Source organism: Helobdella robusta, assembly GCF_000326865.2.
Source record: "Helobdella robusta unplaced genomic scaffold HELROscaffold_4, whole genome shotgun sequence".
Lineage (NCBI taxonomy): Eukaryota > Metazoa > Annelida > Clitellata > Rhynchobdellida > Glossiphoniidae > Helobdella > Helobdella robusta.
In genome coordinates this window covers 4,929,721-4,947,083 of record NW_008704902.1, presented here as the reverse complement: position 1 = coordinate 4,947,083, position 17,363 = coordinate 4,929,721, and the positions used below count along the sequence as shown (strand labels likewise).

The following is a 17,363-nucleotide window of genomic DNA, read 5'->3' as shown; positions in this document are numbered from 1 at the left end:
CTTTCTTTGAATATAAATTTAAATGAATTTTTTGAACTAACCAAAAGCTTCTTGACTTTGCGCTAGGCACGACCTATTAAGAATAAAGTTGACATTAGTCTGATGAGGCCTTAAATTTCCATTATCGACTGGTCCTTCTGCTGTTTGAGCCCAGCATGGCGGATTGGTCGCAATGTCGTAATCAACAATGTTGCATTGTTCCATGCTTAGACAGTATTCAGGACAACTTTGTTCATCATTGTAGGAAGATTGAGTGAGGCCAGGATAATGTACTGAGCCCGTTCTTGTCCAACAGGCATCATCGCTATTATTTGCCGAAACTGTGATTAATGAGTTAAATAGGATTTTTTCAAAGAGGTTTATTCATGATAATAATAAAAAAATCATGAAAAGGATATTTAAAAAAGAAATGCTTTTAACTAAATTAATAATTTGACAATCAAATGTCAGATGAAATGGTGCCTCTAGAAATAGTACTTGTAGTATTTATGAAAATAAGTTCTATCAAGGTGTTAGACGACGACGTGGATCTCGTTACAATATTGATTATTGGATAGATGGCGAACATTTAAAGCAAGTTTAAAAATCGTACACCGGTTGTGGAGTAAGTAGACACACATCAATGTTAAAGTTGCCAATTAAAAAAAGTTTGTGTTCATTAGCAACATAATTTAGTATTGTTTTAAACTTATCAATGAATATACTTAAGTCGCACGAGGGTGGTCTGTAAACATTCGTAACAATGATATTTTTTCATCCGTAGTATTAATGACCTCGATAGTAATTGATTCATAAATTGTGTCGTCTTTAAAAGAAATATCATTTCTAGTTATATACTCAATTTTGTCTCTAAAGCCGTGCCCCTCCAATACCATTTATTCAATTCTTGTTAACGAGTCGCAAGCGAATGTTGCTACTTGCCTTATTAACTTTCATATTTTTTTTAAATCAGCTAGCTCTATATGTATTTGAGCCAAATCAATGCGATATAATTTTTAACATTCACATAGCTAGAAGGTGCACTTGCTAAATCGGTTGGTTTGTTCCTTCATTGAATATTGTTTTTATTTAGTAAATAATTTGTTGATGAAATGAATTGATATTAAAAAGTAAAATTATATAATTGTTGAAAACAAAAATGTAACGTGCTTTCACTGTAAACGGTTAACACTACTTTTATACCAAATGCTAATTTTTTTAATTATATATATATATATATATATATATTTATTTATTTACTTATACAGCATTTTATTAAAATAAAAAAAAATGTTTTATTATCGTTGTGTTATTGCACGTGTAGATAGAGTTGGGTTATATATAATTTTCTCATCGTAATCTCGGTTGTAAGAATAAATACATTTTTATGAGTGCAAGTGTAGTGATGCATTTTATGATAGTAATAAAACGTGGTATCAAATGGCCATCATCATCATTGTCCTATTGTTGTCGTTATCATTTACATTGCGGAACACACTGAAGTTGAATGGTCCGACGGTCGCAGACTGTTAGGCATGAGACTGGGGATGGTTATACGTGAAAGTAATGAAAGTATGCAACACAAGAAAATATGGAATGATTTTTTTCATAAATGATAATAAATAAAAATTATTTTTAATAATTTTTAATCTAAATGAATTCAACGGTGTTTTGTCTATTTTGAATTGTTTTTTTATACGTTTTGTTCTAATGTTTTGGTTTAAAACATATAAAGTTTCACATCATTTTTTTTGTTTTAAAACTTTATCAAAATTTTGTTAAAATAACAATCTTCATAAGGACATAATGAGGTCAAAATTATCATACAACTTAACTTCTACTTACATTATGCTCCTTTCATCAAATTCTTTTGCCAATTTTTTCTATTTACACAATTATTATAAACATAAATAAATATATAAAACTATATTTCTATTTAATCTTTTTATTAGTTGTTTGGAAGAAAAAATTATTGTTTATTGATATCAAAGTAATAAAAAACAAAGAATAAAATTGTTTTCAGCGTTATTTTGAGAGCAACTAACAATAAAAATTATATTTCTTTTACCGTTAAGAGCCGCCAAGAGGCAAGCGATCAATGAGACAACATTTGCTACATGAGACTACATTCTGCAACGTGAGACAACACTCTGCAGCAGATATGCCTCAATCGATGACCTATGGTAATCTGGTTCGTTTTTGCCTGTTGCAATGTCGAATGAAGGTTGTCTTCTTGTTATGATAATGATGTTCACACAGCATATTGATTTAAAAAATAAATAACATTGCTGATCATAAGACATATAGTTTTGCAGATAGTAATTGAGACTGAAATAGCTTTACTTGAAAATGTTATTTTTGCTTAACATTGCCAAAGGCCTGATGAACTTGTTCATCTAGCCAAGCAAGCTATCATAAAAACGTTAATCCTTGGCGGTCTATCACGAACAGTTGATTAGAAACTGCGGAATTTGAACAAAATACTCCAAATTTGGGACCTAATTTTTTTCTAAAAAATAACGAAAAAAATCATTATTTTGGCAATTAATTTTTAAAAATTAAATAAATTTCTTTCTTTCTTACATTAAATTCATTAAAGTATTTTTTGTTTTTATTGTATTTACATACCAAACTGTTTCTATAGAACAAAATTAATTACTCTATAGCGAACAGAATTTATAAAAGTTAAAGAAAATATCCGACCAGCTAATATCCTTTTGATTGATATGAGCGGTGTTTTTGTACTTCGTTAATTCTCTAGAACCATATTTAATGCTTCATGTTCTAGTATTCTGGCTATTTTTGCGTATTCTATCTCAATTAGTTTCAATGGAATCGAAATCATCGTTGCATAGAATAAATAATAAATTTCACTTTAAAAATTTTATTTTTTACAATTGTACTATGTTTAAGAGTTGTTTTTTCATTAATATATAGCACCAAATAGCATATAAACACATTTTTTGCAATATAGAATTTTTTCCAGATCAAATTCTATATTACAAAATTTCTGTATAACAAATTTATTTTCTGGGTCCACCAAGTTTGTTGTACGGAGGTCCGACTTCCGACTATATTGTTTATATACATCACTGAAACACATAAATTCGTAGACAAGGTAGCTCTCAAAACACGACGAAGGCAAATGATGAATTAAATTTATTAACATTAAAATTTGGCCAATTACAAGCAGTTCATTATTAGCAACCAAACGCTAATTAATTTGTTTATTATTGTTTAACTATTTTATTGAAGTTTGTAAAACTTATTCACATGTCTTGTCCAGAACAAAATTGGTCACCGAATCTTTAGGCTTCAAGTTGTTGAGATCAACCGCACTTCCATCGGTTTGAATCCAGCACGGTGGATTGTCCGATGGATTGAAGTCAGCAACCTGTTTAATAAACAATGACTAATTTGAAAAAGGTCTTGAGCATGAAATGGGCAGATAAATAGTTCAGTGGTTAAGGCTCTTGGTCCTTTAGTTGCAGTGAGCGGGTTCGACTGCAACGAAACCACTGGCTGTCTCGTGCAATGTCTGTCTGATACGAAGATTCCTGCATATCCACGTGCATAGTGTTGTTGGTAGCTTTGTAAATCAAATTTTCAAGATATATTTTGTTGTGTAGTTATTTTGATTGTTCACAAAAAATTAGTAGACACAATAAAGATAGATAGTGGATTATTCCATGAATATTGTTAAACAATTAACTACTGCCATGAAATTATTTATCAAATTATTAAGTGCTATAAATTGTTTAAGTCAAAAACAGAAAACTTAAATTGATTTAGAGTTGAATAATGTTCAAAAATAATCTTACGTTGCAAGTGGCTGAATCGGCACAAGTGTTCAAGCAGGAGTCTTGGGTGGTGCCGCGCGTCTGTTGCAAGCCAAGGTATTCTGAATTCGCCGTTTCTGTCCAACACAGCTCTAAATAATAGTAATAATAATAATAATATTATTATTATTTTAAACATTTATACAGTGCCATACGCACCGCTGTTTCAGAAATGTTAAAAAAAAATTTGCATTTGTAAACGAAATTGAAATTTTTGTCTTGGTTTAAATGTCATCAGGGGTGCGTTGGTTTCGGAATGTTTATTCGCTAGACAATTACATGCACTTTGATCTGGCTTTTACAGTTTTCGCTCAAAATTAATTTTTACTTTTTTCGTATTAAAATTTAACTTGGCATTTACGAGTGAATGGATACTTAACAAAAAGTTTATGATTGAGTGGACACAAAATTTTGTACCCAGAAAAAAAGTTGGCTTAAAATAACAAATATTTTTTCACATTTTAACAAACTCACAAAACAAAAAAGAGGTAACTGTTTGAATAAAAACATCTTTAAATAAACAAATGCTTTTAGAAATATAGAGAGAAATTACACTACATTTGTTTAGATTTATCATCCCATCGAATAACCTGAATTGAAGAATTCTGAATAGTTGAAGTAACTGAGACATTCTCTGTCTAACAAAAAGTTGGATGCAGTGTCATGGTTTTCAAACTTTGAAGCATTGAACGGACTTTGGTCCTCCCAAACGAAGCATGGTGGAGTTACTTTGGGGTCATAATCAACCATAAAGCAACTTTCATAACTGGCACAGTAGTTCAAACATGAAGGGAGGTTGTTGTAGGGAACGTTTTTAAGACCTTCGTAGTGGTATTTCTCTCTCCAAGCCCAGCAGAGTTCTGCCATAAATACGAAGATATATTTATTTGGGCAAATTTAGGAAAAATTGTAACAAAAAATTTTTTTAATCTCATAAATATTTTCCAATATGTACAACTTAATGCAACACCTTGAAACCATTCAACATGAAAATTAACTGACCGACACTGTATGGCACTAAATTTGGTTCCAAGCATCTCTTATCTAAAATATAGTTTGTTCTACTTTGGTGAATGGTGATGATATTTTCATTAATTGGGCCCGGTATAGATTGAACCAAGCATGGCGGATCGGTTTTGTAGTCGTAGTCGACAACATAACAATCCTCCAAACTTATGCAATATCTCAAGCAGCTGTCCAGGTTATAGAAAGGAGCCGGAACGAGGAATGGATACGAGGACTTCAATCTTTTCATCCAGCAAGGGAAATCCGGGAAATTTGGCGATACTGTCTCCTCTTGAATAATTTATTTTTAAAAATAGTTATATTTTTATTGTTATATATTTAAAATTGTTATATATTTAAAAAACAAAAAGGAGCGTCATCAATTGCATTCAAGTGGCAGATGCTGCTAAATGCGATTTCAAAACTAAATTAAACTTGAATGAAAATAATGAAAAAATTGCTAAGTGTACACACACACACCACACACACACACCACACACTCACACATATACACACACCTAAATTATCAGGAGGTGGTGCGGGTGTTGGAACATTAGGTGACTGGGGCAAGGACGTCAGACACATTCTGTCTAGTATGTAATTATCATTTGACGGATGCTCTCTGAGAGTTTCAGTGAGGACGGGACCTGGCACCGTTTGGACGAAACACGATGGTTTCACGGCCACGTCAAAATCGACGATGTGACACTGCTCCATCTGCAGGCAGTATCCGATGCAAAGGTTTCTGTCAGTGAAAGGCGCCTGAGTGAGGCCAGGGTAATGTATTAAATGACTTTTTGACCAGCATGTCGAGGCGGGAATGTCAGCTTCAACTGTTGATTTAATTGATGTCGCGTTAACTTTATAATCACGTGAATAAAATATTCAAAAATCAATATTATCATATAAACATTTTTTATAACTTTTCAATATTTTTTAAAATAATCGAATCAATCAGTGAATAATTAAAATTCAATATTTAAATATTTTCAAAAAACTGAAAAACTTTATTTAAAAGAATTTAGATCGAATGCAAATCGTTTAATTATTTCAGTTAAAAAAAGCATTTTCTTAAAAAAATTATTGTTTATTTAGTTATGTTTAGGCATATTTATGCGTCTGTCTTACTATAACCAAATTTCTTTTTGATCTTATCGATGGTAAATACTTATATTATTGTATAAAAACATGTAGCGTGCAAAATTAATTGCTCATATATGAGTCAGAAATAAAATTCAATTAAGAAAACGTTTGATATATCGATCAATGAAGTTTACGAAACTAACCAGGCGCTGCTGCTACTGGAGGTGCTGGTATGCACAGTCTGTTCAGGATATAGTTGTCATTGGTGGAATGTGGATACAAAGTATCGAATGAAGCTGGGAATGTTTGCACCCAACATGGTGGATTGGTAGCAACGTCGAAATCAACCAGTGAACATACTTCCAAATTGAGGCAGTGCTCAAGACAACTGTTCACATCACTGAATGGTGACTGAGTGAGGCCAAGGTAATGCATGAGATGTGTTTTCGTCCAACAAAGATGATTGACGCTGCTAAGAGCCACTGCAATATTTTGTTGAATTATGTAGTTTTAAATTAACATTCAAAGACAAAAAAAATTAAAAATGATAATTCCATTGCAAAGCAAAAAATTCGTAAACTTCCAACTAACCGTGAGGTGGAGGAGGCAGGGTTGGAACTGTCCATGCATCTGGCAGACATCTCCTGTTCAGAATGTAGTTGTCATTTGTTTGGTGGGGCCTCAAAGTTTCCGTCAAAACGGGACCAACAAACGTTTGAACCCAACAAGGTGGGTTGGTAGCAACGTCGTAATCAACAATGTGGCAGTGTTCCAAGCTGAGGCAGTGTTTAAGACAACTGATACGGTCGGCGTAAGGCATGTTGGTCAGGCCAGGATAATGTATCAAGTGTCTTTTCGACCAACAAGCTGATTCTGGAAGATCTGCTTCAGCTGTATTGAATTAATAAATAATTTGATTTTTTAAAATTTCATAAAAGTATGTTTTTTAATTTGAGCTAGTGAATATATACATATATTGTAATGCATACAATTAATTATTTCATACTAATTGACTTCACTACAAAATGCAATGCAACAAATCCTGTCTCTATGGCGTTTTCTGCTGTCCATAACAAAATCAGCAACCTTAACAACTCCAGCAACATTAACAACAATGACAACACAAAACTTAACAACACAACAACTTAACAACTTAACAAACAACAACCGCATCACAAGATATAAACGACATCTTTTCATACAGCACTTTATCCTGTACAACAGCACTCTTTTAGGCGGCTTAATATGTTTATATGAACTATTTAATAAAATTTGAATATGCGTAAAGTTTATTTTACTCTAACCAATTACTTTTACTTGAATTATCTAGATAAGGTGAATGTTTATAAGTAAAACATCAGCAAAATTATCAACGATAAGAAAGAATATGAAGGAGGGGTATTGAGTGAAATGTTAATGACATAAAATATCGTAAGTTAAAATCGTTCAAGGTAATATTTGAAAACCAGAAAAGGTCATAGAAAACAAAATAAACATGTTCGGACATTTTTTAAAAATGAAATGTTCTATAGGTATAATGAAAATTAATGAATAAAGAAATGAAAAAAAAAGTTGAAATCATTTCCAAGAAATGGATTTATAATTTTACAAAATGGGCTAAAGGGAAACGTCGAATTTAATAAAATGGCGGAAAATAAGAAAATTTTTTAATAGCAACGTCAGAATTGGATTTCATCAGCTTCATTATCTAAGAAGCACAATGATCCGTAATTAAAAGTTTTCAAAACTTGTTCTCGTCATAAACGATATATCTGATGTTTAACATGATACATTTATTTTTTTGATTTGATTATATTAGATTATATTAGAAATTTGATTAATTAAATGAAAATTACAATAATTTTTTATTTTGAACTTTGATAAAAAGGACATTGACATAATTACCTGGTTCGATTGTTGGAGGCGACTCCAGACAAATCCTATTGAGAATGTAGTTATGATTGGTTGAGTGAGGTCTCAAAGTTTCAGTTTGAACGGGGCCAGCATTTGTTTGGACCCAGCACGGAGGGGTAGTTGCAACGTCGAAATCAACAATGTTGCACTGCTCCAGACTGAGGCAGTAGTTGAGACAACTGCTTGAGTCGGTGAACTGAGAATTGGTGAGGCCAGGGTAATGTATAAAACGTGTCTTCGTCCAACATATTGGATTATCAGCTGAAAATTCATTTGTTCTAAATTTTTTCATTATATTTAACTTTTTTATTATTAACTTTTATTAGTAATTATTTAATATATTAAAATTTAAAAATAACAAATATCTTTACATCGATATTGTTAATACTAATAATCATAACACAATTTGCCCTCAAAATAGAACACACTTCTTTGAACGCTTAAAATGCAAACAGAAACATTCAATGCTAACTTTAGACTAAATTATTTTAACTATTAAGTTAATGTTAGGGTACATTTGCTTACAAACCCAATTTTCAACTAGCTAATTATTTAGACGAACTTTCAAACACACCGTGTAACAATTATCATGCTTGTTGGTTTGCAAGTGCGCTAAAGCCCGGCATATTGCATAGAGAATTAACATTAAACTATTTGTCTCTCAAGTAAATTATGCTACCGAGTATCAGATAAATCTTCATTCGTTTTTAAAGTGATCCGGTTCAAATTCAGAAAGTTCTGTCATTTCGTCATAACGTCATCCCGAATGATAATAAAGGAGTGTAGTGACTGTTCCAGTATTTTGATGACATCGTTTAAAAATACGCCATCACGCCGCCTAAAAAACAAGGCACACCTGAATAATTTAAAAAAGTACCTGGCTGAGGAGGGAGAGGAGGTGGTGGTGGTGGAAGTGAGACGAGGCAAATTCTGTCGAGTATGTAGTTGTCGTTAGTCGGGTGATATCTCAAAGTTTCAGTGTAGACAGGACCCGCTGATAACTGCGCCCAGCATGGTGGATTGGTGGCGATATCGAAATCAACTATGTGACATTGCGGGGTGTTGTAACAATAATCGAGACAACTCTGCCGGTCGGAGTGGGGTGAATTGGTCAGGCCAGGGTAATGAATCAGATGTCTCTTCGACCAGCAGGCTGAGTGGGGAATATACTCCTCAACTGCAACAAATAAATTTGTCCATTTATTAAATATAAATTTCAGCACTTTAGTGTAAAATAACTATAGAAATATTAAAACATTGAAATAAATTGTATATTTTATAATTTAAAAATGTGATAACATTTTCAAATTTTATTCACCAAAAAAATCAAAAAATTAAACATCAAAATTCAATTAATTATTCGACCAATCAAATTCAGGCAATAAATATGTTTCAGCACTGCATGTTAAATTTTGAAAATGAACTTGAACAAAAATAAGCGCATTGCCAATAAATGTAGAAGTGATTGTTTTGTAATTAATTTTTAAAAATACCACTACCAATGAACTAACTTTTCAAATTTTTTTTTCAAATATTTTTGTTAATGAATGAAAAATTTATTTCAAATCAACCTTCTTCCATCGCTGGAGGTGAGGCCAGACAGTTTCTATTTAGTATGTAGTTATCATTTGTACCGTGCCAAACTAAGAGGTTATAGTCAGGAGCAGCGGAGAATGTTTGTATCCAGCAGGGTGGATTGGTCCCGATGTCATAATCAACCATGGTGCATTGACTTGTATCTGAACATTCCTTCAGACAACTTTCTACATCATTATGTGGCTTATTTTCAAGGCCAAGATAGTGAATGTTGCTCGTTTTCGTCCAGCAGATAGAGTTAGGAACGCTTGCTTTCACAGTGACAAATAGTGTTCAGTTAGGGTTATTTGTAAAAGAGGTACACATTTGTTTTAATTATTTAAAAAATTACAAAATTAAGCTGATGTGTTTTTGTTTTCAATACTTTGATTCATTAATCGCGTACATCATTAATATTTAAGGTTTAGCATGAACTGAGAATTTCAAATGCGGAAAAACTTTGTTTAACTATATTTTGATGAGGTAGATATTTGAATAAAATTAGGCGATGTTTGGAACGTAAATAACATTATGTGCTTTTAGAGATACATACCTATATGACATACTCAGGTATGAGCATTGAACAACTTTGTTTGCAAGATCGTGCAAGTACGTCTGATAAACCATCAATCTCTTCAATTTCACCTAACTTATATTATAACGTAGGAGGCACAACACTTCAAAACATTTTGATGACCAGAATTATAATGGGCTCCTTCAAATACTTTTACTACTAATGAGCAAACCTAAATTTCTTCCAACTATTTTTGTGAAAGTAACTGTCAATTCAGTTTCAAGAAAATTCAAAATGGAAAAAATAATGTAGGTACTTAGCTTACATATCAGCTAGCAAGGTTTTTAAAAACAATTGCTAAATTTTATCACTGTTGTAGTCCGATTATATAAATGTGTTAACATTTGAATTTTCAAATTCAGCACAAATGCATCTTTCTCTCTCTCTCTCTCTCTCTCTCTCTCTCTCTCTCTATACCATTTATATTTATATATTTATATATACATTTATTGATATACATTTGTTAATTTATTTATTTACATTCATATATATATATATTTCATAGTGCTTTGAAATTTTTGTCCAATCATAATAGTCATCGATATCGCAATTAAATTAACTAAAATGTCGGCATACGAAACGGGACAAATACGCGTCCGGGGGACACCAAAGCAAGAAACGGGGCATGGGGGCACAATTTGAGACTGGGTTTAGGATGGTTGGCAACTATGTTTACTCTCCCCATTTCCATAACAAACGACTTGTGTAAAAAATGATTTTTCAAACTCGACAATTGATAAAATGCAATGTCCAGAGAAGATTTACCAAATTATTCCCTCTATACGTCATCTTCCCTATTGTCCAAATTACATGCAATTGGATTGTAAACACTGGAATTTTCGATTTGTGCCTTTCGTACAAAATACTACACAACCTCATGTTAACTGACCTAGGTGGTCATTTCATTCATTACTTTATTTTTCAACTCGTGGACATCAAAGTCGCTTGCAAAAAATTTCAACACCAATGACAACACAACTAAATGATTATTCTGTTAGCAGGATCGTTCATGTATGGAACGCCTTGCCAACAGAAGTGGTCTCATCAACCTCACTTACTATTTACAAAAACCACCCTACTGAACTGTATCGATTTAAACAAATTTCTGATTATTAAATGACCCTCAATATATTGGGATATTCCCATATCGTTAAACACTATTTATTATTTTCGTCCGATTTGTTTTTATAAATCGTTCTGAAATTTATGTGCGTCTTTGTTATTAACAGGTTTTATGGAGCTATCATTGTCATTTATCCATTTATTCTTTTATTATATTGCATTGATATTTAGCATTCACCATTGAATTAACTAATTATAGTATCAAATGATTATTTTTTTTTAATAATTTTTGAGGTAGGTTCCTAAAGAAATTGTTCTTTTACTGGCTGTTAAAGGGTTAAATTTATCAATAAATACAAAATGATAAAATGAATGAGTAAAAAATGATTGAACAAATAAATAAATTAAAAGAGAAGAAAGTTTATCGTACAGGATAGTGTTCAATTAGTGTAACAATTGGTCGTACCAGCGTTTCAAAGTTTTGTTGCTCCATTTCAGAACATATTTAGCCTAAACTTTATTGCTTGTTACGGTTTCCTGTAAGAGTCTCAATCAATTAATCAATTAGTTTATAAAGTGCTATTTCATCAGTGCTCCTCTATGAATATTGCAAACAGATGGGTCTTGAGATCCGCTCTGAACTTCGTAAATGATAGAGAAATAGCCAGAGAAGGAGGTAGAAATTTCCAGAAAAAAAGACCAGAAAAGGCAAAAGCAGATTTAGCAAAAAAGTGTTTAACACGAGTTAAGAAGAAGTGAGAACAAAAAAACGATTGTAAACCGGGGCGTTCAATTTGTATTTGATAAGTCTAATTAAAAATTGTTAGTTAAATATAGCTTTGTTGACTGAACTATTAGCATTGATATTAAAAACACACCGATGCATTCTTTTGAGGTCATCCAGCTTTCCGTTTTTCAAGTTTCAATTTCAAATTTAAAAGATTTGCTACAACAGTGGCGGATCTAGACAACTTGAGCCGTACGCCTGAATTTTGAAAGTTTTTCAAAGGTTGAACGGGGGGGGGGAATTTTGGAAATGTTTCAATGTGTTTTAAAGATGACCGGGAGGTCAACATTTTAAGGGAGGCCAAGTTACATTTATGGCTAACGACATTTTTTATCTTATCACCTCATTTTTCCGTCAAAAAGGTATCTTTTTGGTGAAAACAATGCGTTTCACTGACTTTTAATGAAAAATTGCTCACAACGGCCCACGAACCTCCAGATCCGCCACTGCGTAGAAATATATTGAAACTGAGGAAATATCGTTGATTCAACGTTGGACCCCGTAGAATGCGCCACAGAAATCTTTTCATTAGGAGCTTCAAACAATTAATGTACAAATTCATCATCTTATGATAAGCGTTCAAGCAGATGAACCTTTTAATTACGTTGTACATAATTTCTAGATAAAAATTTATGATAATGATTCCATTTCGTTGTTAGAAGAAGCTGCTATATTTAAAATAACATAAGAAAACAAATGTTGAAACATTTTGTGCACTTTGTCAACAAGTGAATTGTAATAAACATTGAACAATTTCAAGGAATCTTTGATGGCTTGATCAAAAAAACCTATAAAAAATTTTTATTTGTGCCTAAGAACTGGTTTCAATATAGTAATATTTAAAAACATCTTGACTGCACTTATAAGCAAACATGGATGGAATAAATGACTAATAGCGAATACAAATTTATGAAATAAAGGTAAAAATTATAGCAAACTAAAAACATGGAAATATTTGAAAAAATTTACCAGTGATTGCTTTCATTTCAAAAATAAGCGCGACAAATACCAGTGGCCAGAACATCTTGTCCATGTTGCTATCGTGATGGCCTGTAAAATTATTATCTCTATATAACTCAATGGGTCAATTTTCAAACAATAAGTTCTTCATTATTTCGTTTAAAATACATTCTTTCATCCCATTTTAATTTTTAGATGATTCAATCAATCAACAAACCAGTTATGTAAACAGCCAGCCAACCAAACAACAACGCATCAAACCAATCAACCAAATAACTAACCAACAATGCAGCCAATCAACCAACTCACCAAACTATGTAGTTTGATATCACGACACGAAAATAACTTCTTTTATTTTTCAAATCTAAACAACTATCGCCTTTATACCAGTTGTTCTTAACAAAAATAATAATTAATTAATTCATTATTATTACAATTTTATTATTATTATTCTTGTTGTTGTTATTTTTGTTGCGTGATTTTAAGAATTGTTAATTTTATAAAACTCCCTCGCTTCACATGAAAGAATATTTTTTTCTTTCCTCTACCGTTACACTAACTTTTAACTGATGATAACAGTAATGATGACGATGATGATGACGGGGATGATGATGTTGGTGATGATAATGGTGGCAAGGATGTGGACGACGATGATAATTATGACCCCAAAACAGTTAAAAAACATCCCCGCTTGATCTGTCAATCATCAAATATTTATTTGTCAACAAAATGGATTGCATTTTCAAATTTTATTAAATATGTTTTATATATCGGAATTAGTGTTGTTACTTAATTATTCAAATGATATTTATGAACTTATTTTTTTAATTTTGGTCAAAAATGATATCAATTACTTGCTGATTTCATTATTTTCCATTTAAAATCTTTTCATTAGAAATTGATAACACACCGCCTAGTATTCCTAGCTAACTTACCAAAATTTCTGTCATAGACAATAATAATTATTTTTTATGATGTGTTTGAAAAGAACTTTTTATTGATTAAAATACTAACATTAATTCCTACCCCGTTACATTGCTTGTGAATGTAAAGCAACACTTATTAATGCCATCATCGTATATAGTTTGCATTATGTTTAACCTAGTTAATGCTGTTAATAAATCGATACATCAATATTATTGTCATCTCGATCGTAAGGATAATTTTTTCTTCTGTTGCTATTTTAATGTTATCGAGTTTGTAGAGTAAAAACAACAGCAACATCGATAATTTTATTGTAAAAAGATATTTTTAAATAACGAATGATCGTGCGGCTGGCTTGTGAACAACATCGTGCAATCGTATCCTTCTTATTGATTTTACAAGTTTTCCCAATAACATCACACAGTTATTTTTTTTGCTAGCAGCCTTTAATATATTTTTTTAAAATTGCATCTATCAAAACAACACTGACAATCCTGTTTGTCATGTGAATAGTGCTCGTTGTAATAGTGATCATAATAGTAACGCTATTTTTTTTATAAAAGTTGAAGGATTTCATATTATATATATATTATTATTATTAGGTAGATTTATATAGCACCCTTTCATCAAATCTCAAAGGCGCTGAAACAAATCACAAGGAAACAACAACCAAAGCGCTCATTGCGCAAACAGAAAAGTTTTTAATTCACTCCTGAAGGATAAAATTGAATGCCCCGAAGCACGCAGTTCCAAAGGCAGGCTATTCCATACAGATGGCCCAACAACTGAAAAATTTTTGAACCTGTAACAAGATTTGTTGGGGCCTCAAAAAGTAAGTCACGATCATTAAAATGTAACTTGTAGGAATCCCCTGTAACAAGACGTGCAGTGCACCTATCAATTAGATAGCCAGGTGCAATACCATTCAAGCATTTGAACATAAGCATTGCAATTTTTAAAGTAATACGTTTTTAACAGGCAGCCAGTGTAAGTCTCTCAAAATGTGGCTGACATGATCAGATCTAGAACATTCAGAAACAAGTTTAGCAGCTCTATTCTGAATGGACTGCAACATCTGAATAACTCTTTGTGACAGTCCATAGAATAGGCCATTACAATAATTTACTTTAGAATTTATAAAAGCATGGACCAAACAACTCAGTGTATGAACATCAAGTGAATGTTTTACTGATTTCAACAACCTTAGTTGATTTGAACAGTCTTTAGCAAGACGCTTAATATGTGGCTCCATAGACATATTTGTGTCAAATATCATATCCAGAATACTAGCACTCATACAAAAATCAATACGCATCCCTTCAAAAAATAAACCCTTAATATCAATTCTAGACAACTGCTGTCATGTGCCAATGGGCAAAATTTGTGTTTTACTATTATAGTAATATTAATAGTAGTAGTAGTAGTAGTAGTAAAAACATTGTTTGTAAAAAAAAGGCGGTAAGAGCCGACGAATGCATGAAAGTAGTAAAAATTACATACAGCAATTTCTTTTATTACTTTAACAACGCAGCAACAGTAGTATTTTTCTGTTATAAATATATTGTATTTTATATAAACTCTCGAGAATGAAAAATTGTAAATCAATTATAATATGAAATGTGAGAATTTTAAAAATAAATGAAAGTAATATATGTTATAAGTTTATAATATTTGATAATATTCAGTTGAATTTCATAAATTTATAGACAACAATCTTGTTAAAACTAATAATAAGAATTCATTTAAAGATTTCAAATTTGTTTAAAAAAATAGTTAAAATGATGAACTGGAAAAGATGAACGTGATTTCGGATTTACTGAGCGAAAGAACGCTGGAACATAAGGTTTTGGATTTTTTGTTGGATGTCTACAAATTTAATTAAAACCGAATGATTAATTTAAAAAACGGGTATCATTCAGTTAACTTCTGCAAACTTAAAAAAATGCGGCTTAGAAATGAACCAACTTGTTTGTTATTGTCAACTTTTCGTAAAATAATCCGATAGAAGCATGTCAATATTTTGTTGTTTGTTTATTACAACATACCCCCATACACCAACCCTCGAGTGTGGAAATATTGTTTTAATCACAAATTGAAAACAGTAAAAAAAATAAAACAAAATGCTAAATAAGAATTAATTAATAAGAACCATACTCTGATAAGGTTTAATTTTTATATTAAACTAAGTCGTCAAAACTTATTTACATATTATTCATCTTTAAGATTTCATTAATTACTTTTCGTACTTTACAAACAGCCGATTCCAATCAAAATTAACGTTTTGTTAAAATATATTTTGCAAGATAAACTTCTTCCTCTTTCAACTTCGATTATTTCCATAATACTGAATGACTGGGTTTATTATTATATTTTGCTGGTTGTTGTTCGATGCAAAAGAAGTCATGTTGAAATATGCACTAACCTGTAAATTGTTGTCTGTCGGTTGATTATATCCATTTTGGTTAAATCCTGCATTTGCAATAGTATGACGAAAACCGCTGAAGTTGTTATGCACATTACATATTTGTGTAGGTTCTACAGAATTCATTTGGTTGAATAAATATGTACCACCAGGTTGATTGAATGAATTTTTTGTTGCATATGCAAACTGGTTATTTTGATCAGAAATCTTTTTTGCAGTTTGATCATTATCATCATTACCAGAGACGAAAAATCCGTTATTAGAAAAGTTGGATCTATACGAATTGTATTGCCCAACTGCATTGTAGTTTGATTGATGCTGTTGATAAGCTGTTGAATAAATATTTTGGTTTGCTGTTGGGTCATTGGAAAATGTGGAAGTATAACCATACATCTGCGGTGAGCCAACGGAAAATTGATTTGATTGTCTTTGTGTATTTTGTGCAGTAGATGAACACAAAAAGTTGTTACTACTCGTGCAAAAATTCGATTCGCTATCATCACAAAGTGCGCTGAGCCTCTGAGTTGTTGAGGTGACGTCCAATTCTTTCGGAAGTGACAACGCCAATAAATTGTCCTTATTTTCCTGCAAATAATAAACTAATTTTATTAAAATTTATTGTTTAAAATATTTTTTGGTGAGAATTTTTGCTAAAATTTTTAGAAAATGTTACATTATAACAGAAACGAAAACATCCGCATACCGTTCTTAATTGGTTGTATATATTAACATCAAATACCCAATACCTTCCCCGCTGAGTTGCATTCTTAACATCCGTTTTACGGAAATAACTTTTTTTGGACAAGAGATGTCTCACATTGCCCTGCCAAGTGATATCTTTCAAAGTGAATGTTTTGCTGTTGGCTACGATGTAGTTATATAACTGACTGACAGTCAATCCATTGGGCTCTTTTGTCAAAGCTTCAATGAGCAACTCTTTGATCTTCCTTTCGCCGTTTTTAGCTGTTTTATTATTTGTTTCCTGATTTGATGCAGCTAGCGACATTTTTAATTTTATGTTTTACGTTGTTTCAAACGAAAATAAACGTTCAGTTTAAATTCAAACTCATCAAAATAAAATTCATCAAAATTCTGATAAGAATATCGGTCGTTCAGCCTCATATATAGTCTTGAAGTTAAATAGCTTGTGTTTTATTGGCCCAGGTAAATTCTAACAATGGTTTACAACGCCAAGAAATTATTATCTGATTGAAACTATTGGCTAAAAGTTTTTATCTA

General features: G+C 31.6%; 2 protein-coding genes across 2 annotated transcripts; both read right to left on the bottom strand.

Annotated features, from left to right (window-relative positions):
- Positions 1-3,244: 3,244 nt before the first annotated feature.
- Positions 3,245-11,115, bottom strand: HELRODRAFT_162580 (hypothetical protein; the record flags this gene model as incomplete). The annotated part of the gene is made up of 11 exons (XM_009024745.1): positions 3,245-3,373; positions 3,801-3,910; positions 4,409-4,678; positions 4,821-5,114; positions 5,342-5,656; positions 6,110-6,388; positions 6,498-6,797; positions 7,812-8,081; positions 8,698-8,997; positions 9,392-9,667; positions 11,028-11,115. The coding sequence occupies 11 exons, from the start codon at positions 11,113-11,115 to the stop codon at positions 3,245-3,247; spliced, it is 2,631 nt and encodes an 876-aa protein (XP_009022993.1).
- A 4,360-nt stretch (positions 11,116-15,475) lies between these two features.
- Positions 15,476-17,130, bottom strand: HELRODRAFT_162579 (hypothetical protein; the record flags this gene model as incomplete). Its single annotated transcript, XM_009024744.1, has 3 exons — positions 15,476-15,568; positions 16,125-16,709; positions 16,828-17,130. The coding sequence occupies 3 exons, from the start codon at positions 17,128-17,130 to the stop codon at positions 15,476-15,478; spliced, it is 981 nt and encodes a 326-aa protein (XP_009022992.1).
- Positions 17,131-17,363: the final 233 nt, after the last annotated feature.